We start from the raw sequence: 24,114 nt of genomic DNA, 5'->3' as shown, positions 1-24,114 counted from the left end.
GAAATTATTATTATTTTTTTCGATTATTGGTGATTCCATAGGCTCTCTCTCATGCACCTGCGTGGTTTAAAACACCAAATAGTTATGCTAAGACAAGTACAAGAGTCTCTCTCTTGCTCCGCCCACTCACGATAATATCGTCTATCACCGATCTCACGGGCTGACGATCTGAAAAATCACCATATCGCCCAACACTAGTGGACAGTCAGGTTGAAAACTGTGTGTTTATGTCATTTAAGAGTATTTGTAACATTTATGATATGAAATCATCATCTCTACTCTTCCCTGCTGTCTGTCAGGTTGTTCCACTGTCTAAATCCACACAGCAAGTGAGGCGGAACAGAGGTTATGCTAAAGGTGAGCTGGTTTTCCAGGTTTAAGCTCCTCCTAATTGCATCCAAATTATAAGTTTTATGTGCATAATATGTGTGTGTGTATTCATTGTGTATATATAAATACACACATATGCATGTTTATATTTAAGAGAAATATGTTATTTTTATATATTAAATATATTATATAAATTATATGAATATAAATATACATGTCAATATTTTCACAATATATAGGTATGTGTGTGTTTTTATATATACATAAGAAATATACAAATTACACACACACACATATAGTATATAAACAAAATATTTTATTTTGGATCCGATTAATCGTTGCCCATAACTAATTTTTATATATAGTTTAAAATAATATAGGTTATTATTGTTATATTATGAATTGTGATGTGCTTACACTAGTAGATGACTGAATATCTGACTGATCATTCCCTCCTTCCCATAGTTCTCTGGGCTTCAGGTTGCTCTGCCCCCTGCTGTTCACCTGTTGACATTGTCTCAGTGGGATAAAGACTCGGTTCTGATTAGTCTGGAACATCAGTACCAGGCCAAAGAGAGTGCCTCACACTCACAGTCTGTTACAGTCAACTTACAGGTAACAAACATTTTCATTCCTATTTACATAGTACAGTACAAGTAAATCCTGCTGCAGTCACTGACACCCAAAACAATTCTCCTTAATAAATATAATAGTTCTGGTGTTATCCAAGATTTGCCCTGCAGAATCCTGATAAATAGTTTTAAAAGATCTTTCTTATGCATTCAGGAACGTTTTAAGCTAGATGGCTAATCTGTTAACTTGCTAGCTTTCTAAATAGGAAGCTCAGGAATCTATTTGGGGTCCGAAGGATACAGGATTTGTCTATATTTTAATAATTTTTCTAAAAATGTATTATCTTAATGCTTATCTTTTTATAAAACACAATAAGATACTTGAATTAATGCAACACTTATTGTGTAGTCAACTCAATCTTGAGTGCATTATTGCTTATAGTACATAAAAAAAATAATGATAAACTTTATCTTAATGCGTGTGCAAAAGCTTTTTTCTACTCTGGAGGTGCTCTGAGCATCTGAGATGAGTCTAGGGCCAAATCACTGGAAAGAGGACATGAACCGCCTGCAGTGGAACACAGTTAGCCAATTCTTCATTTCTCTAACTATTGAACAATTATCTTCCAGAAATGAAGTGTTTTGACATGTTTGTCTTTCAGTAAAGGCATTAAAAGCCCCTTCCACGCAGTGCCAAAGACCCCTCACCATGGGAAGTCACACTAAACCCAATGGCGATCCACACCTTCTTGTTGTGAGTACGACAGCTGTAGAACCCACAACCTACAGATCACTGTACGAGCCAATCAGAGTGTAGTATTGAAGTATCCAAACCTGGCACTGATTCAGGAAGAGCTGAACTAAGCTGCATCGTCCAATTAAAACTGGTTCTAGTGTTTTTAATTTTGTAAAATTTGAGTATGGATATTCTTCACACTTCACTGTGCCAAATGTTCATAAAGCTGTATATGATCTAGTCTTTATTTCTTCTGCATTAATCTCACACACTCTACTTTGTTTAGCTACTGGCCAAATAGGCATAGTGTGTTTCTTCTAATATTCATTTGTGGAATCATTTGATTGTATTTTTCTATTGTGCCTTTCATATGAAAAATAATTTTTTAAAGAATGAACTGTGGAATAAATTTAATGACCAGTAATAAATTGTTTTTCAATGATACAGGATGCGTCCCGCTCATGCTGAATAAGAAATACACAACCATTCACTTAGTATTTATTTGCCCGGCAAAACTAAAACATTCTAAATATAAAATGCAAAAGAATAGAATGTGTCCCACCAATGCATCGCCAGAAAAATTAAACTTGCATCGCTCCGATTAACAAACTTAGTTGCAAATCTGTACACATTTGGACGCATGCATTATTCAAGGGTGAGAAAACCACTTAGTCCATCTTTTCCTCAGTTTCTTTCTCAAGTTCATGCGAATAACAGCATTTATCTCCATATGTACATGTTCCCTAGAAAAGAAAGAAAATACAATAGCTTTGTTAGGTAAAACAGCTGTTGTGATTTAATATGTATGCGTTATTGCTAGAATAATTTATAAATTAAGGACATTTCTGACTACTAAACCTAATTAATTTTATACATTAAACATTTATGTATGGGAATAAAAGTTGGATTATAATTTACCAAATGAAATGAAATTGCTTGTTTAAATTTAAATTCTCAGATACAGACTAGTTTGGTAACAACAACTGATAAGACAACTCTCAGGGTTCAAATGATTCTGAAATCACTATATGTTGTAGTCAAGCGGACTTACTTTCCGAAACTTCTTACAGTGGAAGCTCTTGAGTTGAGAAGAGTCTGTGATCGGTTTCTTTCTTTTACCCTGAAACTGTTTCCTTTTATCCTCCAGCTCAGAGGAGATTCTTCCACTAAATACAAGAAACGATGATTTAAATCTTTTAAAATCTGTTGAAAGACTGCTTATGATTTAACAAAAAAACATTAGAAGTATGACCCACCCAGCTTTGGCACGTGCTTTGGGTCCCCAGTTGGCCTGTGGGTTCTCCTGGAAACGTGTGAGGTGCCGTTTTCGTGATTGAGGGTTCGCATCTTCTCGGATTTCAAAGCAGGCTTGAAGACTAAATGAGAGAATATGGAGGTTAATGGTAATAAAGCAATTAAACTAAACAACAACATACACAACAGGGATTTTGGTAACACTAGTATTGGGACCAATTCTCACTATTAAAGGTGCAATAAGCTATAGTATATTTATATATATTTGAGTCCCAAAACACACTTGCAGCCAATCTGCAGTAAGAACTCAAGGATGGGGAAGGCCTTGGATGCTGAGATAGCTTTGTTTCTTATTTATAAGTGAGTCACTTTTTTTCTTTATTATTGTTTTACCCAACTTTATACCCTTGGCTGGCACCATAGCAGATTCCACCATTGTTGTTGCCAGGATTGTGTACGTACATGTGGGGTCGGAGAAAACAAAATAGGGGTGAGGTCCTGTAAGGGTATGGGTGTGTATGTTTGGGTGCTTTCAGATGTCGATGGCAAAATGTGCTTGTTGCACGTTTAACTAGTTGCTTATTAACATACTGGCTGTTTATTTGTACTTCTATCACATATTCTGAATGATCATATTCTACATCCCCAATCCTACCCAATACCTAAACTTAACTACCTCACTAACTATTAATAAGTAGCAAATTAGGGCTTTATTGAAGCAAAATCCATAGTTAATAGTTTGTTAATAGCAATAATTGGACCTTAAAATAAATAGTGACCGGGATATTAATATCAAATAGCCATCGGGTGAGTTAAATATAAGGTGTTTGATCATTACGTTGGCTCTTTGGAGAGAATCCGGTGAGCAGGACTGGTTTCTGATAACCGCTCTCTTTTCACGGGGTTGGTCTTTTCCTGAGTAATACAAAAACAGAGAAACTACATTAGAAAACAAGGTGTCATCATGAGGATCTTTTAATTTATTTATTTTTTACGCATTATTTTTCACATAATTTACCTTTATTCTACACCACCCTGTCCCTTCTCTTTTGAACGCTCCAATGATTACAAGTTTTTATGAAGCCCCTCCCTTAAAAAGATGTGATGGGCTAAGATTGGTTAGCTAGCCCAGTGTGTTGTGATTGGCTAAACCACCTTTAGTGTGCGTCTAAACGTCACGCCCCTTACCTCAGTGACATGCACTCCTGCTGTATTGTAAACAATATTAGTGAAGAGGATCACGCAGAACCTGTGAAAGCACAGCTCTTAATGGTATGTTTTTTGTTGTTTTATAATGATTAAATCTTTAATAGCGCATGGTAATCACATGCGCGTCCATGTTTCTCATAGCGATGTGAAAAATATCTGTCTGTCTATAAACAGTGTATAATTCAAACACAGTTCTTTGATGGAGCGGTGACGAGCTGATGATCTGAATGAGAGAGAGAGAGAGAGAGAGAGAGAGAGAGAGAGAGAAAGAAAGAGATTTGCAGAGCAGGGATGCGAGGAACATGATTAAGAACATTGATTTAGAAATTTGTGAATCCATTAGAATCATTAGAAGACAGAATCATGATTCATATATGAATAGATGTTTTAGTGCACCCCTAGTTTTAATGGCATGGCAATAACTCTTCCTCTACTCTAAAGCAGCACAGCATGGCCTCGTCCCCTTTGTTAAATGTTCCCAGTGGTGGAAGTTTATGTAAATTTCTGGGTTTGTAAACTTCCCTCGCATCCGGGAAGTAGCTTGATGTAGTCCCTATGAGCCGTTTTTGTAGGCATTATAATGGCATTTCAGCATTGAAAATTTACAAATATTATGCTCAAACAGCAAAGTAAAAAGGTAAATCGCAATCAACCACCCCTTTAAGAGAGTATGGTGGTTACTTACCCAGCAACGAATGATATCCCACAACACCTCAGCAGGAGCGTCGGTCTTCACTGCATTTTTACAAGCATGAGAGAGAGACACTCTGTACCCAGCATGCAGGAGAGCTGACCTACACCACAGAAAGAAAATGAGGACACCCTCCTTTGAAAATCTATTGACCCAAAACTCTTGCTGCTTTAAAACCCATATGAAGCAAGCGGTTTAATCAAGGTATTCTGAAGAGATACAATAATAAAAAGATTTAACTGATGCCTTTATTAAACATTGATCAGCAAACATAAAAGCTCAACCATACTTTGACATCAATGAGAGTATTAAGACTCTGTAAAATGTAAATGACAATTTTCATTTGGGGGTGAACTAACCCTTTAATTTAAAAATAATAATAATAATTCTTACTGACTCTAATCTCTGATACAGTAGTGTACATAACAGGTTGAATATGTTATATAGAGTTTACCTGAACTGCAGCATGGACGGAGTGTTGCAGTGAACTGTGCTGCTCAAATGATCCAAAACATAATACAGAGGAATATCCTGCAGCTCCTAAAACACAAAACTCATTCTATATTCAGATAGCCAAAACTTATTTCCCTGGATACAGGGATACAGAGGAGTTTATTAACGACTGACCTCGGTCACCATGCTAAGAACCCCCTCTATCCGCTTGGACGTTTTGAAGCGGGTGGGGTTCCCTGAAACAGCACTCAGAACCTTCTGAACAAATGTAATGTCATGAATAGGCTCCGCCCAGATGGGACCGCCCAACTGCAAATACAGAGAGAAGAACAAAGTAATCAAAACAAGGTGAAGAACTAAATGTTCTTTCTTCATGTCAGTTGCTTTTATACAGTAATGCAATGATATTACAATTCTGGTCAATATGATAAGAACAGTTTGATAAATGGCTGAATCAAATCAAAATTCAATACTATTTTGTCTGAATAAATAAAAGAGGAAACATTAAAACTAAAATTGATCATTTTAAATAATCACAGTATAGGCATTATAACTTGAAGTAATTTTCCCAAACTGGGGTTTACAAACTCCAAACAGTAATATTAATGGAAATTAATATTAGTTAATTGTTAAATATATCTTCATAAAATCATAGTGTTATTAAATGACTTCTTGCTGTTGTAAAAACATGAAATGTAAACATGTAAAAACAAGATTAACACACAATTAAATGTCCAGTATTGGCTGATTAAAATTCAATATCTGCTGATACGGATTTATATATATATATAAAAAAAAAAAAGAGTCTAAAAAAAACAAAACAAAAAAAAAAACCTGAAGATAATGACAAGGTATGTACAGTAAGAAGGGATGCATGATATATCCGTACCAACTAATCACACATCAAAGGGATATTTTATTTTTTGAGATATTGATAGTTCAGACCTGGTGTCTCTGGCCACAGTGTTCACAGCTGGGCCCTACAGGTGGTCCAGTTGCTGCCGAATACTTCATACTGTAACAAACATATGACATATATATTAGAAATATACACTTACTGAAAACACATGATGATACTGACAGTACATAAACACTGAGAAACAGTGAACAGATCAGTCATGCAGGTTGGAATCCTTACTGTTTGCCTTTGCTCATCTTCTTCCCCATCCTCTGAAGATGAAACGCACCACATCCGACACAGTTATACAGCAGCGCCTGCTTACTATGAAACACACAGATACCTGGATTTACTAATCACTGAATACATTTCCATACAAAAATCCGGGGTCTGTTAAGACAGAGTAAACGGTTTTACCTTGCAGAGTTTTTGACCACGGCCTGGCCTGTTTTGACTCTGACGAATACACGGATGTAGAAATCCACACTCACACTCAAGAGAGGTTCAATGTAGCGCTGATAAACAGCTGCTCTCTGATCTAAACTGTGCAGAATTATACGCAAAGCCTAAAAAAAAAAAAGTGTGATTATGAAATGATGTTCCTTTGTTCCATCAATTTCCAATCAGCAGTCAGCCCGATCTTACCATCTCATGACAGTATTTGGACTTGATGGACACAGAGCCATATTTGCTGTAGCAGGTCTCCCCGCTATTTCCAGCCATTACAGCCATATCCGTGCATGTAATGCAAAGCAACCCTGACAATGAGAGAACGAGATAACTGTATGTGTACTGCATATCGTGTTAATTAAATTCAGAATGTGCATGTAAGAGAACAGCAGCAGACTCACCACCCTCACTGACAGCCTGCACAGCTGCATCCAGAAATGGAGAAGGGCTGCCATAGGGGTCAAGATCAATAACATCATATCGTTCCTTCCTCCCTCTTGCCTCATACATCACCATGCTGTAAAGAAGTTGTTATACCAGGATTTAGGATGTAACTGAATCAGTGCTACGGTTTACTAAATTATTTTTAGTAATAGAGGAAAAAATTAAATAAAACGTAAACATTAAAAATTAGGAGTGGTGAAATACTAAAATTAGAATATTTAAATTATAATAAATAAAAAAAATCTTGAAATTATAGAAATAAAAGTAAATTGAAATATATATAAATATAATATATTTGTGATTGCATAAGCAAAATAAACAGCAGAGTGCTCAGACCTGGCATCTCTTTGGCTGGCTTGCAGTATGTGGGACACGTTGTTGTGTTGTGCATTGCGGGCGATCAGGGCAGCAGCTTTAGCAGAGTAATCATTAGCAGTGATGCTCATCAGGCCAGGAAGCTCCAGAGCAAACCGTACAGAACGCAGGCCTGATGCTGCCAGACCCTCCAGCACACGCAGACCTTGCTGAAGCAGAAAAAATAAATAAATTGAGATTCGGCCAAAGTAATAAAAAAAAAAAACGTGACTTATCGTTTTTTTTCAGACTGTAAGTCGCACTTAAGTATAAGTCGCATCAGTCCAAAAATACGCCATGACAAGGAAAAAAAACACAAGTCGCACTGGAGTAAAAGTCACATTTATTTAGAACCAAGAGAAAACATTACCGTCTACAGCCGCGAGAGGGCGCTCTATGCTTTCTTTGATAGGCTACAGGAGCACTGAGCAGCATAGAACGCCCTCTGGCGGCTGTAGACGGTAATGTTTTCTCTTGGTTCATTTCTCTTGGTTCATGTCAAGTTAATTTTGATAAATAAGTTGCACCTGACTAGGACCAGCCAAACTATGAAAAAAGTGCAACTTATAGTCTGGAAAATACAGGTATGTCAGTCATAGGAGAAAACTGAAAAAAAAACAACAACAAGATAACGTGAAAACAACAGTATCGTAAATATAAATTACATATAAAATTTATTTCAAATTCCTTTTTATTATTTTTGACTAAATTACTTTAATTTTACATATATACACACAAACACACATCTGAAGGGTTATTTCGTCTTACATATAAATCATAAGAACTAATTCACACACAAAATAATAATAATAATAATAACAATAATGTTAAGAAATGAAACTGAAAAAATAAGCTGAAAAACTTAAACTTCAAAAACCTACATGAAAATTTCATGAGATGTTGCCAAGGCCATTAAAAAAAAGTTTAAGTACCACAATTACTTGAAATAAAAATAGTTAACCTAAAAATAAACTAATTAAGTAATTAAAACCTATTTCAATAAAAAAACAAAAACACATTACAATATTACTAAAAACTAAAATGTAAGCGAAAATAAAGCTACATCAAAATATTAACAAATGCTCTAATAGTATATAAATAATGATTAAAACACAGTAATTGGCCCACACACAGACCTCACATCTTTCCCCTACAGATGCAGTGATTAACTCTTTCTTGTCACCCTCTTCTTCCATTTGCTGCTCATTTCCAGTCTGTTCTGATGTGTCCTGTTCCTCTCTTCCATTCTTCTCCTCCGAGAGCCGAACCACAACTCGATCTTTCTCACCCGGGATCAAGATCCGGACGCCCCTCTGAGCCAGCTGCTCCCTAGCAAACTCTGTGATCACCGCACATCTGATCAAAGAACGGAAACAGGAATTTTAATGGCGAAATTACAAAGAAAACATTAGAAGCCATCACAAGACTAGACACTGTACTCACGTTAAATCTCGATTGAACTCCTGCACAGGGTTGTAGAACACCTCATTAGCACTTGGGAATAAAATGGCAGCCTTTCCCTCTCTGACAACGGTCTCCCCTGGTAAAAGCCCTGCTTCTGTAGATGAGGTCTGGCAGCTCTCTGTAGAGCTGGACGGTTGTGTTTCTTCCTCTGGTAATGCTGTGCTAGTACTGTCTGCACCTGCACTGCTCGTGTCCAGGGAGTCTTCCGCTTCTTTCTTGCTGTCCATTGTCCTGAACTACTGAAGACACAACTGTGTTCTGTAGTGAGGATCTCTTCTTAGGAAATGCTAAAGATAAACCAGTACACCTTGAGAATACCTTAAGTACAGTTCAAGCTAACATCTACCAAAAAAAAAACAAAGCCTTGTGACCTGCCAAAAAATATATACACATTTTAGTTAAATAGCGCTTACAAATTCCTACATGATGTATCAATTGAAAAAAAAAAAGATAAATACAAGGATTCTCACGCTTTTTGACAGAAGAATATACAGAACTTTAAATTTTTTCCAGTCATGTACAGATATATTAAACAAATTATATCGTCAAAACGTTTTTTAATTACCCATAAAACCACATGGTCTAATTTTAGATTTAATTTAATGAATTTTTTTAAACTAAGTTTACTTTCATCTGAATGTTTATTTTCATATATATATAAAAACATGGTCAGTTTCACATTCATAATGCAACTAGCCACGCTAGCATTAAAATGTATCTCGCTTTCCAACTTACCGTTGATTATTCTTCCTGAAAGATTATTAGTTTAGTTATGCCATCATTCACGAAAAAAAACACATCGTGAAATGTACACTAGCACAAAGATTTGTCAACTGTTAGCGTGAGTGTTTCCACCAGAACAAATTCACATGTGTAGCTCATGCTGAGTGTGAACTACTTCTTCTTCTTCTTCTTCTTCTTCTTCTTTTCGTTTTATGGCAGATTGCAACCATGACTATAAAGGTGCATACCGCCACCTACTGTATAGGAGTATGTAACATGAGAAGATATTATCATGACTATATCATCAATCAAAAAAAAAAAAAAAAAAAAAAAAAAAGAAAAAAACAAACAAACAAAAAAATAAATATAATACTACCTAAATCCTATTATATATTCCTATATTTTTCAAATATTGTACAACTGCTTTCTGTGCATCCTTTACCCCATCTCCTGTTGTGCCTAACAAACCTTCAATATTCCACTTTCTTCCTACCCGACTTATCTTTTGATTTAGTCTCATCCTCTCATCCCTATATTTCTTACAATGCAATAATACGTGTTCACCATCTTCCTTGGACCTACATTCTATACATTCATCAGATTGGCTTTTACCCATTAAAACCAATGTTTTATTTAATCCTGTGTGATCAAACCTTAGCCTGGTTAAAACACTCTCCTCTCTTCTGTTACTTCTATTCACCCCCTGTGCATTAATAGATTTTTGCAATCTGTAATATTTCCTTCCACTTTTATCCACATCCCACCTGTCCTGCCATTTTTTCATAATTTCTTTTTTGATTATTGCCTTAGCCTCTCCTTTTCCAAGGGGTATATTTATTTTATCATTTGTCCTGGTTGATTTTTTTGCGATTTTATCTGCTCCCTCATTCCCTTTTATTCCTATATGAGCAGGTACCCAACATAATCTCACATCTATCTGTAGTCTCTGTAATCTAAATAAACTTTGTTGGATTTCTAGCATTAGATCTTCTCTACTAGATTTCATATTTTGAATACTATATAAAGCTGCTACAGAATCAACACAACACACCACTCTGTCTGGTTTTACTTCCTCAACCCACTGTAGTCCTACAATAATCGCCATCATCTCTGAGTGTGAACTACGGAAGCCTTGCAGTACTAAACGCCTGACAGAGTGTGCAGCACTGCGCATGCGCACAGCAACCTATAGAAAAGCGATACACTGAAAGTCATGTCATTTAGGAACTCGTTCTCGTTTTTTTTTTTTTTACAATAAGAGAAGTCCATAGCACAAATCACAGAATGTTTCAGTAACTGTCCCCTTTTAAGTCGCTTTGGATAAATAGTCTGCTAAATGCATAAGTGTGTCATAATAATAGCCTACATTTTATTTTTAGTCTGTGCCTTTTTATGCTTTTGTAATATTAATGAATGAATAAATAAACACTACTTTATTATCATTATTACTGTCAACAGTGTATACTGAAAAGTGTACAATGAAAAGTGGTTAAAATGTAAGGTTTTTTTTTTTTTTTTTTTTGAGAAAGAGTTTGTAGTAAACCATTATAACTCTTCTTTGATCTCTGATGCACACTTAAACTTTGCAGCTGTCAAGAGCAGGGTTCTTTAATGATTTTCAGGGTTAGGACCCCCGAAATGTGTCAAGCAGAGCTAAATTTTAGCTATACATCCTTAGATATTAATAAAGACTAATCATAGTATGATTAAGAAATAAATTATGTTATACTGTATGTATTTTATGTTAAGACAGTAGAACAGAACTATGCACATTATTATTGCTGCACATGCATCACTGTATGTATATTTCATTTTATTGTTAAAATTGAGATTTATGCATCATAAAACAACATGTTGAGATAGAAATCACAATTCATTAGTTGTTTGCAGTTGTTGTATATTGTTTTAGCTGTCCTGTGGTTGGACCTGGCTAACGCCTATGGGTCCATACTGCACAAAGTGGTCGAGCTCGCTCTACACCTCCATCATGTTCCCAGTAAGATCAAGGATTTGATCCTGGATTACTACAATAATTTCAGAATGCGGGTCACTTCTGGGTCAGAAACATCAGACTGGCATGGTATTGGAAAAGGAATAATAACAGGCTGCACCATCTCTGTTATTCTTTTCGCTCTTGCCATGAACATGTTGGTGAAGTCAGCCGAGGTGGAATGTAGGGGACCCCTAACCAAGTCAGGTATACGACAGCCCCCTATAAGAGCCTATATGGATGACCTGACCATTACAACAACATCAGTCCCAGGGAGCAGGTGGATCCTACAAGGACTTGAGAGACTCATCACCTGGGCAAGGATGAGTTTCAAGCCCTCCAAGTCAAGGTCCATGGTGCTGAAGAGGGGGAAAGTGATTGACAAGTTCCTTTTTTCCATCTCAGGAGCTGTCATACCAACCATCACAGAGCAACCCGTCAAGAGTTTGGGGAAGCTTTTTGACTCCAGCCTGAAAGACTCTGCTGCCATCCAGAAGTTCAACAAAGAACTTGGAGCTTGGCTCACCAAGGTTGATAAGTCCGGTCTGCCTGGTAGATTTAAAGCCTGGATCTACCAGCATTCCATCCTGCCCCGAGCTTTGTGGCCCCTGCTGGTCTATGCAGTCCCGATGACAACAGTTGAGTCCCTAGAAAGGAAGATCAGTGGCTTTCTTCGGAAATGGCTAGGGCTTCCACGTAGTCTTACCAGTGCTGCACTGTATGGGACAAGTAACATCCTGCAGCTGCCTTTCAGTGGCCTCACTGAAGAATTTAAGGTGGTACGCACCAGAGAAGTCATACAGTACAGGGATTCCAGAGACTGCAAAGTGTCATCAGCTGGCATTGAGGTGAGGACAGGAAGGAAGTGGAAGGCTGGGAAAGCAGTGGAGGTGGCAGAGCCACGCCTAAGACAAAAGGCATTGGTGGGCACCGTGGCAACAGGCAGAGTGGGCTTGGGCTACATCCCGAAGACTTTGGTCAGCCAGGTCCGTGGCAAGGAAAGACACCATCTACTCCAGGAAGAGGTCCGAGCATGCGTAGAGGAAGAGCGAGTGAGCAGGGTTGTGGGACTCCGGCAGCAGGGAGCATGGACAAGGTGGGAGAGTACACTGCAGCGCAGGATTACCTGGGCAAACATCTTGCAGGCAGATTTCCATCGGGTTCGTTTCCTGGTACAAGCAGTCTACGATGCCCTGCCCAAGCCCAGCAAACCTCCATGTCTGGGGGAAGAGTGAAAAACCTTTCTGCCTTCTTTGCTCTGGAAGAGGCTCCCTAGAACATCTCCTCAGCAGCTGCCCAAAGGCTCTGGCAGATGGTCGCTATTGCTGGCGCCACGACCAGGTGCTTAAGGCAATTGCTGAGAGTGTAGCCTCAGCCATTAGCACCAGCAAACACCATCATGCTCCAAAGAAGGTAGTCCTCTTCATCAAAGCTGGAGAGAAACCCCTGGCGCGTCCACAATTAACAACAGGCCTCCTCCACAAAGCCTCTGACTGGCAGCTGCAGGTTGACCTTGGAAGACAGCTGAGGTTCCCTCAGCATATTGCAACTACAAGTCTCCGCCCAGACATGATAATTACTTCCGAGGCTTCAAAACATCTGATCATGCTGGAACTTACGGTGCCATGGGAAGAGCGTATTGAGGAAGCCAATGAGAGGAAACGCGCTAAGTACCAGGAACTGGTGGGGGAGTGCAGGGAGAGAGGCTGGAAAACCTTCTATGAGCCTATAGAAGTCGGCTTTAGAGGCTTTGCAGGGCGTTCACTTTGCAAAGTCCTTAGTCGTTTGGGTCTGACAGGGGCGGCCAAGAAGAGGGCCATTCAATCTGAAAGCGAAGCCGCAGAAAAAGCTACAAGTTGGCTTTGGATTAAGAGGGCTGATCCGTGGTTTGCTACTGGGACGCAAGTCGGGGCTTGATCAACCCTGGCTGGGTCGCCTGGGCGAGGGTGTATGATGTTGCGAGACCCGAAACACCCAATGATCCCAGGATACATCACTGAAGATGTGTCCCAGTGCATCCATGAGATGTTTCTTGCATAGCAGAGTCATATATTTTAAATGTACTAGTCAGATGTGCATTTACCTTTACCTGAATTGCAGCTAGCCTGTAAGTTTATTAAAAATTCACATTTGTTACCCTGGACCACAAAAGCATAAGGGTCATTTTTTTTTCAAAACTGAGATTTATTCATCATGATAATATGATAGCCGAATAAATAAGCTTTCGATTGATGTATGGTTAGTTATGATAGGACATCTGACATGATTTGTCAGATAATTGTCCTAATTAAGTCCTTAGAAATGCATAAAACATAAAATGAAAAAACTATAATTTTGAACCATACAATTTATTGTTGGCTATTGCTACAAAATATTCCCGTGCTACTTATGACTGGTTTTGTGGTCCAGGATCCCATTTTACTTTTACTGTCAGATGAACAAATACATATTTAGGCAAACTTTAGCTTCAAGCTTACTTAAACGGAACATTTTATTTTTACTTGGAGCAGCGGCTCCATGACAAGAATAGCAATGTACAGTTCAATAATATGAATATATATATATATATATATATATATATTAAATACATTTTAATCTTATCTTTTTACATTATATAATCATAATTTTATATGTAATATTTAAAAACAATTCAATAAATACATCTTCTGCGTGAAGTATGCCTTCTCCGTGCAGCATTTCTGGCACATTCGATCTAATAATCTAATCTAGTCACGCTCTGTAAACACTAAGTTAATTGCCTATGCGCCATATAATATGACCCCATTAGAGCGACGTGATGGACATATTTCTGAGATGTTTAGCGCACACTTCTCTAGTGCGACATGCAGAGTCGAGCTGGTATGCTGTGCGCGTAGCACCCAGACCCCTCGAGGGCTTCACCTGAGTCTAGACGCTCCACGCAGAGCTCACTTTCCCCGCACTGCCGCGCGCACAGACCAGACCCAACGGAGAGCGCGCTGCGCGAGTTGCACGCATCGGCGTTCAGACAGCTTTCTATAATCCTGTCTTGATGATCGGTGACTCTGTGCTCTAACCGGGGTGACAGTATGATGCTCCCCTCGATAATTCTGCGCTCGGGCGTCTTGCCTGTGCATTCGCAATGAATGGCTGCCCGAAGAGAGAAAGAGTCGGACTCCTTCATTGAAACACTTTCCAGAAGATCGCAAGCGAGGGGGTGAGTATTTTAACGCATGCACGAGAGGTTCATGCCACTTTGAGTGGGGTCAAGGGGCAACCACGTGGGTCGAATAAGAGGGTCGAATTTAGTTATTGTTGTGACAGAGAAAGATTTGAGGGTATTTTTATTTTTGGATAGGGGTATTGTTTTGTGAAGGTGTGCTATAGCTTTAGATGGGGGATGGGCTTGCCAAACTTTAACCACTTCAATGACTTGCTGCCGAGAGCTTGATTTATGTTGCATCAATGCTTCCGTCTATATTTTCCAACTTTTTAGCCATGCATAACATCGCTTGCAATGTTAGCACGTGTTTCTGGACTATTTGGGAATTTGTACTGGACGAGAGTATAATGTGCATTGCTTTTTAGACGTCAAGTGGTTAATGGTGTCTTGTCTCGCGAATCGGTCTGACTCGGCCCCCGGTTGCTGCATTTGTCCCAAGATGACCTGTTGATGTCGGGAAAAGATGGAGCCGAGCCCCCCTTCCTCCTCCTCCAAAATGGAGTAGAATTTAACCACAGAATATTTTATGTGAAATCCAATGATTGCGCCGCGTGCATACAAATATGACTACTACTTAATTTGCATGCGATTTGCAAGTATGCTGCGGGAGAGTGGTAATAAAAACGCATGCATATGGATGTTGCTGGGCGAATCCAAACGTTTTAGGTATAACGGTTAGATTAGAAGTCATGGTATGTGCAGTGCTGTAACTCAGCCCGACATTGCATAGCATTACACTGGCACCGAGGGGGCGAGGGAAACGGATGTGGGCTCCTAAATAATTCATCTATCAGACTATTTTGGTGACAGGATTTTTGAGGGCTGAGCAGCTTTTACCTCTTTGGTCGCCGCATCAAGTGTGGAAACCAGACAATTGGGGAATTATTTCTTATTTTGTTTTTTGCCCCCTGGGGCCCGTGCCAGCCCGGAGCTCGTGTCCAGCTGGGCAGCGGTGCGGGGCACACACACTCACCGGGTACCGCAGCCCCGCCGCGGCCGCCACATCACAGAAACACCGGCGCCCGACTATCAACAGTGAGATCACAAACTACTGTTCATTTATTGCCTTATTGTTTTTAATTAAACTGCTGTTGTTATGCCATTGGGAAATATTGGTGTGCGAGTGATACAAAGAAAATAGTCTGCACTTTCGCTGATCGTGAAGCTGTAATTACATTAACGACAATCGAAAGTACAAGATTAGACCAAGTTAATAGTTATTTTACTGTGTTTCTTAAAATGTGATTGCTATTAGCTAAGGAACTAGTTTTAACCCTTTCTTTAAATTAGGATGGTACAATCCGAGAATTAACCATTTCCAAAATGGCATAGTTACTACAGTTTCTGCTGGTGCTGATAATAAATTAATAAATTATAGTGAATTTTTTGTACTGGTTAATTTTGCCTTGAAGTGGTGACTAATATACACACACACACACACACACACACATATATATATATATATATGTATATGTGTATGTGTGTGTGTGTGTGTGTATATATTAGCATAAATAGCTTAAAATTGCAATAAAATACAAATTTTAGGCAACAGGGTTAAAATATAATTAAATGAAATAAAAATATCTATTTATCATAAAACATAATTGTAGGCCTAAGGGTTAAAAGGAGTATGAGCGGAAGTAGATGTTTTGTTACTGAGCAAAACCTTACTGCTCACCCAGACAAATCTTTGATCTGCTTCCTATAAGCATTGCTTTAACCTCCTGATCAACCTTTGTACAAAGACACAAAGCAAGAAGTTGGAGTGAAATTACTCAGTACACCTTTAGTGGGGATTTTTGATCAAACCGTAAGGTACTTTTCAGTTGTTTTAAGAATTGTTAACAGGTTCTGTAAGATACATTTATACAAGTGTTAAACTCTTGAGCTGATCTATATTGCATTTTACATGTAAAGATTTAGCAGACACTTTTGTCCCAACAACTTACATACGAGGAACACAATAAGCAATTTGTCATAAGGCACAATAACACAAGAAGTGCTAACAATACAAAGTTTCAAACATCATTCAGAAAAACACAGGCTAGAAGCTAGAAAAAGGAGGGATAGAAGAGGAATAGTGAAAGTGAAGCAGAATAGAGGTTAAGTGCTCTTTAGCAGACTGGTTGACACAAGTAAACAATGTATTTGTAGAAAAGTAACTGCACTTAGGTTTGAGTGTTGCTGGTCACACAGAGTACAAACAAATATGATTTCATGTAAAGTGCAAATAGAATAAAATCTCAGCATGTTGAATAGCATAATACAGGATGACAGTCCTAATTGCCTGATATATGACCCCTAGATACCCATTGCATTAGACTTGTGCTCTATTTTTCTGTTAAAGAATATTCATTGTACCACTTCCTCCATACCAGCTATTCATCTTTTGCTTCAAAAATGATTTTATTTGTTAAAAGTTACATGTTGACCTTACAAGCAAAGTATTTGTATAATTCAAAAAATAATAGACTGTAGGATAATAAATAGTATGTGACCCACAGATAACCCCTGGATGGCCCTAGGCATACTCTTTAGTTATATTAAGAATGTGTGCCAACATTTATTGCTTTTGTTCATAGTCTAATTTCCTGTGGAGAATGTATGCATTTTCTGTTTCTATGTAATGGACTTACCATCACGGGATGTTTTTTTGTGAGACTGCATGCACTGACCTTGGAGTTAGAACAGAGAGAACCACTGTGTCTCCATTAGAGCTGAAACAACGAATCGATTTAATCGATTAAAATCGATTATTAAAATAATTGTCAACTAATTTAGTCATCGATTCGTTGCTAAATAACTTTTATTTGCCGTAAGCGTCTCATTTCGTGCATATTTCAAATCTGCGGTGACCAAAGTGTGGCAGTAATGAGCCACCGGAGGTTTTACTCAGCCAGTATAACAGGAGAAGTAGCGAATAGCCAATAGCTGGCCTTGTTTTATGTCACGTGCTTCCCGAGCAGCGTCTCTGCAGCCATAGACATCATATGATGTGTCTGCAGCATTCAGCGTGATGTGGGAGTACTTTACATTGAGCCTTTAAAAAAGAAGAGTAACCTGTAAACTCTGCACTACTGCACTGTTTAAGGGGACGTTCACATATCGCGTCTTTTGCACGCTCAAGTTCGTTATTTCCAACACCGCACCGCATCGAGTTAAAAACATTTAAACTTTTCAGAATGCCGCAACCGCACCGCGGGTCATGTGACAAGAACTAACCAATCAGCTTCATCCTTTCCCGTAACAACGTTAAAAGCTCAGTCAAGATGAAAGGAACAGCTGATCATAGTTGTATATGGATTTCCATTTTGAAATAAATTTAGTAGCAGAGCTACTGCAAGCGATTTTTTTGAGCTACAAATCCATTTATCCTTTGCTGAAATTTCCGCGTCTTCAAGGAGAGAGCAAGGAGGTTGCTTAGCAAAGGCAGACGCCTCAGGGGCGCTTCTGCGCGAGCGCTTTGGAAAGAAGCGTTTTAGGCGCGATATGTGAACGGCCCCTAAGACTTTCATTTGTGCAGATTCTCCAATACAATGTTGTTTGCAAATGTTTAGTCGTAAAAGCTGATAACATTGCTTTTTAACAGTTAACATTTAAAGCTTTACAAACATGTTCTGTGATCAGTTTGTCGTTTACCAGTTCAAAATTCAGTCGTGCAGCCTAATTATGACTGAATGAGAGAGGTAAATGTAGATATTTGAAATGCACTTTTTTTTCTAAGTATTCACTGCTCTTTTTCACACAGCAGGTTTTTTGTGTGTGTCCCATTTTTTTTCTGGACAACCTTCTGATGGATTTTACTTTAAATTGTGAGTTCCATTCAGGTTTCATGCCATTGGCACTTTTTTTGAAGGATTGTTTACAATTTCACAGCAAAAGCTATAAAGCTGTTTCCCAGTAAATAATAAAATACAATGCACTGCAATTTTATTCTGTTTTATCCTTATTCTTCGTGAAAATATGTTCTGAAAGATTCCTTAATAAGCTTTGTTCAGGATGTTAAACTACTTTAGGAGCTCTAAGGACTGCCATGGTGAAAACATTGTTTGAAATCTCCTTGTGAAATTTGTTAGAGTATGGGTCAGTGTTCTGATTGCAGAAGAGTTCAACAAAAGAATTACTAACACAATAAAACAACTCCAGGTATATTTTTGATGAGGATATGACATATATAATCTCTTAAATCTATGCTGAATGATAAAGACCATTTATTAATAATTTACTTGGGGAAAAAATTGAAAAAACTAAAATATAAGTACATAAACTGATTAATCGATTAATCGTAAAAATAATCGACAGATTAATCGATTATCAAAATAATCGTTAGTTGCAGCCCTAGTCTCCATGGTTTTATAAGAATAGATGATGATATACTGCAAGTAGGTGTGTGTGTGTGTCTGTGTGTGTGTGTGTGTGTGTGTGTAAGAGTCACATTGTTAAAATTATTATGCAAAAAACTACTTTTTGTCACTACAGAAGTTATTCTGTATATTTATATTGTATATTTTTTTTTTTACAAAAATATTAAGCAACACAAATGTTTTCATCATAGATGATATGAAGAATTATCTTTTGAGCAACTAACCATATTTTAATGATTGATGTGATGCTGACAAGACTGTAGTAATGGCAGCTGAAAATTCAGTTTCGCAACCACATTAATAAATTGCATTCTATTAAAATAAATTTACAAATATAAACAATATTTCACAATATTACTGCTTTTACTGTATTTTCAAGTCTTAATGAGCATAGGATACTTGTTTCAAAAACTTTGAATGGTATTCAAAATTTTGAATGGCAGTATATCGGCACATTTTTGTGTCCTCCTAAGTCTTGTGCAAATATTTCTTCATTCTTTAAAAAAAAGAATTTTTTGTACTTAAAAAAAAAAATATATTTATGGTTATTATGTATGAATAGACACCATATCCACTAATAAGCCTTTATGGAATCCGAACACTTTTTCAAATTTTCATCACTGTTGGGATTTTGACAGAAAAATGTATGGAATTCTGAAAATAAACAGTTGAGGGATGGGAGTGTGTGGAAATGTGAAGATATTTCTGCAGCCTTCTGTAGGTTTGGATTCTCTACAGGCCCTGCCCATTGGTCATTATTATAATAATTTTTTTTTTCTTTTTCTTCACAGACTCTGTTGTGCTGGGCTTTACGACATGGCTCAGATGCTGCAGATGGCGATTCCCAACTTTGGCAACAATGTCTTGGAGTGTCTTAATGAGCAGAGACTTCAGGGACTGTACTGTGATGTGTCAGTGGTGGTGAAGGGTCACACATTTAAAGCCCACCGGGCAGTGCTGGCTGCCAGCAGCTCCTACTTTCGAGATATGTTCAACTCTGGAAGTAAGAGCTCCGTCGTGGAGTTACCACCAGCAGTCCAGCCTCAGAGCTTCCAGCAGATCCTTTCCTTCTGTTACACCGGCCGACTTAGCATGAACTTGGGTGATCAGTTTCTCTTAATGTACACGGCAGGATTCCTACAGATTCAGCAGATTATGGAAAAAGGCACAGAGTTCTTCCTAAAGGTCAGCTCACCAAGTTGTGATTCACAGGGCCTTCACACAGAAGAAACACCACCCTCAGAACCCCAGAGCCCTGTTGCTCAAACTGGAAGTGGTACTGTAGGTGCAGTCCCCACAGCAACAGCTCGACCTGCTTCCTGCCTAACACCCCTTCCATTGGTGTCAAGGGTGAAGACAGAACAGCAACCTCAGGCCCAGCAGCCCCAACAAGAAGCATCATCATATTCAGTGGTTTGCACTCCAGTTGCTAAGCGTCTTTGGGAGGGAGGTAGCCGTGAAGGAGGTGGAGGATCAGGAGGAGGGGGAGGTATGAGGAAAGCACCCCGCTATTCGCAGGACGTGTCACGGTGCACAGGAGGGGCACCCCCTCAAAGTGCAGCCTTATTGGGTGGAAGCGGTACCAGTAATAGCAACAGCAACAACAATAACAACAACAGCAGTAGCACACCGGAAGGCACCAGCCCAGGCACACCCAGCATGTACACCAGTGATTCGCCAATCTCTTACCATGACGATGATGAAGAAGAGGAAATCACAGATGAAACCACAGAAGAACAGTACAGACAAATCTGTAATATGTACACTATGTACAGCATGTTAAACGTAGGGGCAACTGGTAAGAACAGTTAAATTAAAATTTGATTTCATTGATGGGTTGCTAATACTTATCAGTTAGATTTATTACCTGACACTAACACCATATTGTGATAAAAGACTACAGTATATTTAGTGAAATTCTGGGGGAAAAAAAATTGGCCAATTATTGAGCCCTGAGGAACTCCATCAATAGGAATTTAGAAAAGTATTCTTACAGACCTCAAAGCGAAGAAAATACAGCATTGTTCAATGTAGATCCTTTTAACCTTATTTTTTTACATTTATTTTTTTTTTAAAGTCAAAATTATATATATACTATAAACAATAGTTTGAACTTGCAATTTCTATTCATCATCGCTCTTCTGTTAACTTTCCCTTAAAGAATAAATTCAAAACAAAAATATATATAAAATGCATGTACAAGAAAACATTTCCACAAAAATAAAGAACCCTCAGAGGGATATAAATTTGTTTTATATGTATATTAAATAGTTTTTTTTTTAAAGTTATTTATCTGCAGCTTTATTGGCAGTTTATAGCCAATACATTGTTTTTTATTTTAAAATATCTCTCCCCATTGTAATCTTGGTTCAGCCAGCGAACGAGTGGAATCACTTCCAGACCACCTCACAGCTGAATCAAGGGGAAGAGGAGTTCGAGTGAGGCAAGATCTGGCCTCTCTTCCCACTGAGCTCATTGCACAGATCGGAAACCGCTGTCATCCTAAACTCTATGAAGAAGGTGACCCTGCTGAGAAACTGGAGCTAGTAACAAGCACCAGTGTTTTTATTTCACGTGCTCAGCTGATGAACTGCCACGTTAGTGCGGGCACACGCCACAAAGTGTTGCTCAGGCGGCTCCTTGCTGCCTTTTTTGACCGGTGAGTGAAGTTTTTGACCTTTATCTGGCAGGAAATAAACAAAAGACTTTGTAATTAGCATTTCTAGAAATTGTCCATGCAAAAATAAAAATTCTATCATATGTTTAGCATAATGTCCAAGTTGCTTTTTCCTATACAGTGAAAGTTAATTGTCGTACTGTTTGCAATGACATGAGAGTAAATTATGCCAAAATGTGCATTTTTGGAGAGAAATAGCTCTTCAAAATAAAAAAGAAACTTGTTAATGTGAACTTGACCAATTATTTTAGGGTTTTAAAAAGCTTCTATCATTTTTTTTTTTGATGATGATGATGGTGATGATGATGATGATGATGAAATGAGTTTTCTTGGTTTGGAATCCCAATTGCTCTTGCAATTTACAGGTCAGATTTGTATGTTTCTTTTCAAACGTATCATCCTTTATTTTACCTGTAGAAGCACCCTTGCAAACAGCTGTGGGACAGGCATTCGGTCCTCCACAAATGACCCCAACCGCAAGCCACTGGACAGTCGGGTTCTCCATGCTGTTAAGTGTAAGTTGTGGTCAAAAAGTTTGATCTATATTTGAGTTTTTTTAAAGCATTATTCAAAATAGCTTTGTGTAAAAAGTGCATAATAAACTAATGACAGAAAGTTTTTTCTTTCTCTCTTTTTGTTTCTAGTTTACTGCCAGAACTTTGCTCCTAGTTTCAAAGAGAGTGAAATGAATGCGATCGCTGCAGACATGTGCACTAATGCACGCCGCGTGGTACGCAAGAGCTGGATTCCGAAACTGAAGCTTCTGATGGCAGAAAGTGATGCTTACGCCAACTTTCTTCCGGATGCTGCCAAAATGGAGTCTGATGGCTTGGCTGTGGAGCATGCTTTTGACACAGGATCCCTTGAAGGTGGTACAGCCTCAGAATCAGGCCAGTCATCTACAGATGCCCTGCAAGGTGTGAGCGGGGATGGTAACAGCTTGTTTTAGTGAGTAACACTACCGTGCTTCAGCTATTCTTTCCTCTTCCACTCCTCCATCATATCCCAGTCTCACCTTGGCGTTGATGTCATCTGGGAATAATGAAGTGTATCTTTATGAAGACTCTTGTTGAATCCCACTTCAGAAGCTGGTCATTTTTATTTCTTTGTAGATTTTTTTTTTGATTGTACCTTGGAGGCCCTCCTTGTCATACTGCAGAAACACATTCCTGAAAAGGAGGGACCTCTGGGGCCATTTGTTGTGAGCTGAAGGGGAAATGGTGTCTGGAAGCTCTTATGCAGTCTGTAAACACTGTCATGATTCTGAATGTATCTTTTTGGAGAATCCAGAAATTAATGTTGCTGGAAATAAGATTATATTCACCTGTTAATATTTAGTGGCTGTATATCTGCTTTCTGGACCCCATTTCCTCTTTCTGCACAAACAGCTTAAATTTTTTGGTCTTTTAAATGACTTATATATACAAACAACATTTGTAAAAAAAAAAAATTGCCAACTTTTCCACTTTTTTGTTTTGCCAAATATCCCAAGAGAGGCAGTGTATAATTTATGATTTTAATGAATTAGTAAGAGGCAGATTGTGCACATTTTGAATCAATGAATAGTGAATTGTTTCCCACGTTTTTGCATGCATTAGCAAAATCCAAAATCTATTTTAATCATTTTATTTTGGTAAATTACCAAGGCCTGATATTGTTACTTTAGATTAATTTAATCAAATCGCCATCAAATATCTCCAAAGGAACCCCCAAAACACTCCCACAAACTTAAAAATCATTAAGGGCTTTTTCAATGTGTCTTTATGTTCATAGTAGTTTTGTATAGACAACACATAACATAGGTGTCTGTGTGCTGTGTAAATGTGTGTGTATGGAGGCTGCAGATGGTAGTTTTTGAAGTACGGTATCTCACAGATGACTGCTTCATGCACCGATCGCACAAGCGTGGTGCATGCTGCCGCATGGCACATTCTGACATGCTATGCCTCAGCGCCTCTGACAGAGATGCACTAAACGCTCTGATGAGTGCAGTATTAGAGATTGGCACTGAACGGGCATCAGTGCCCCAGCTACAGTGGTTCCAAACCACTAAAGACCACTCTGAGTGGAAGCTGTTTTGTAGTCTGTTTTGTATGTGGATTTGAAAAGTCCATTTTTCTCTTGATGGTTTTGAGTTTCGGAGAGAAATTCTTGAAGTCTGTAATGCCAATGAAGAGCTGTTGTAACCCTAGGTTTAGAGATGAAAGAAAGTGACAATGTCATTTAAATTGTAGTTGCACTCTAAAAATATTTAAAGATGTGTTCAAATTAGATTCCCAAAGTATTAAGCACACTTATGTCAT

The 24,114-nt window shown here is 38.3% G+C and overlaps 2 protein-coding genes and 1 pseudogene across 6 annotated transcripts; 2 read left to right on the top strand and 1 right to left on the bottom strand.

The window, feature by feature from the left end:
• Window positions 1-2,124: 2,124 nt before the first annotated feature.
• On the bottom strand, window positions 2,125-9,747 carry trmt1 (tRNA methyltransferase 1). 3 transcript variants are annotated; one of them, XM_059537647.1, is made up of 16 exons: window positions 9,591-9,747; window positions 8,835-9,142; window positions 8,528-8,747; window positions 7,374-7,561; window positions 6,995-7,110; window positions 6,789-6,901; window positions 6,561-6,709; window positions 6,384-6,467; window positions 6,191-6,260; window positions 5,420-5,554; window positions 5,247-5,332; window positions 4,787-4,895; window positions 3,731-3,807; window positions 2,895-3,014; window positions 2,690-2,804; window positions 2,125-2,381 (listed from the first exon to the last, which is right to left on the bottom strand). In XM_059537647.1, the coding sequence occupies exons 2-16, from the start codon at window positions 9,080-9,082 to the stop codon at window positions 2,307-2,309; spliced, it is 1,905 nt and encodes a 634-aa protein (XP_059393630.1). In that variant the 5' UTR covers window positions 9,083-9,142; window positions 9,591-9,747; the 3' UTR covers window positions 2,125-2,306. The 3 variants fall into 3 exon arrangements, with proteins under 3 accessions (XP_059393630.1, XP_059393631.1, XP_059393632.1); XM_059537648.1 differs by having other exon boundaries at window positions 8,835-9,094; XM_059537649.1 differs by having other exon boundaries at window positions 8,835-9,091.
• Window positions 9,748-11,365: 1,618 nt separating this feature from the next.
• On the top strand, window positions 11,366-13,485 carry LOC132126224 (uncharacterized; annotated as a pseudogene).
• Window positions 13,486-14,273: 788 nt separating this feature from the next.
• LOC132126550 (nucleus accumbens-associated protein 1-like) lies at window positions 14,274-23,346 on the top strand. 3 transcript variants are annotated; one of them, XM_059537851.1, is made up of 5 exons: window positions 14,274-14,764; window positions 19,926-20,932; window positions 21,508-21,793; window positions 22,232-22,326; window positions 22,456-23,346. In XM_059537851.1, exons 1-5 carry the CDS (start codon window positions 14,694-14,696, stop codon window positions 22,758-22,760), a joined length of 1,764 nt encoding a protein of 587 aa, XP_059393834.1. In that variant the 5' UTR covers window positions 14,274-14,693; the 3' UTR covers window positions 22,761-23,346. The 3 variants fall into 3 exon arrangements, with proteins under 3 accessions (XP_059393834.1, XP_059393833.1, XP_059393835.1); XM_059537850.1 differs by having other exon boundaries at window positions 22,229-22,326; XM_059537852.1 differs by lacking the exon at window positions 14,274-14,764 and adding an exon at window positions 15,089-15,805 and having other exon boundaries at window positions 22,229-22,326.
• Window positions 23,347-24,114: the final 768 nt, after the last annotated feature.

Source organism: Carassius carassius, chromosome 44, assembly GCF_963082965.1.
Source record: "Carassius carassius chromosome 44, fCarCar2.1, whole genome shotgun sequence".
Taxonomy (NCBI): domain Eukaryota; kingdom Metazoa; phylum Chordata; class Actinopteri; order Cypriniformes; family Cyprinidae; genus Carassius; species Carassius carassius.
Note: the sequence above shows the minus strand (reverse complement) of the source record. Positions and strands in the feature narration are given on the sequence as shown.

Bases quoted from the DNA above. Each gene is read 5' to 3' on its own strand.
- LOC132126550 (XM_059537850.1), top strand. From the start codon at position 14,694: ATGGCTGCCCGAAGAGAGAAAGAGTCGGACTCCTTCATTGAAACACTT. The intron at 20,933-21,507 runs GTAAGAACAGTT...ATCTTGGTTCAG, and splicing joins GTTAAACGTAGGGGCAACTG to CCAGCGAACGAGTGGAATCA. The intron at 21,794-22,228 runs GTGAGTGAAGTT...TTTTACCTGTAG, and splicing joins CTTGCTGCCTTTTTTGACCG to AAGCACCCTTGCAAACAGCT.
- trmt1 (XM_059537647.1), bottom strand. From the start codon at position 9,082: ATGGACAGCAAGAAAGAAGCGGAAGACTCCCTGGACACGAGCAGTGCA. The intron at 6,710-6,788 runs GTAAGATCGGGC...TTTTTTTTTTAG, and splicing joins CCAAATACTGTCATGAGATG to GCTTTGCGTATAATTCTGCA. The intron at 6,261-6,383 runs GTAAGGATTCCA...TGTTTGTTACAG, and splicing joins AAGATGAGCAAAGGCAAACA to TATGAAGTATTCGGCAGCAA.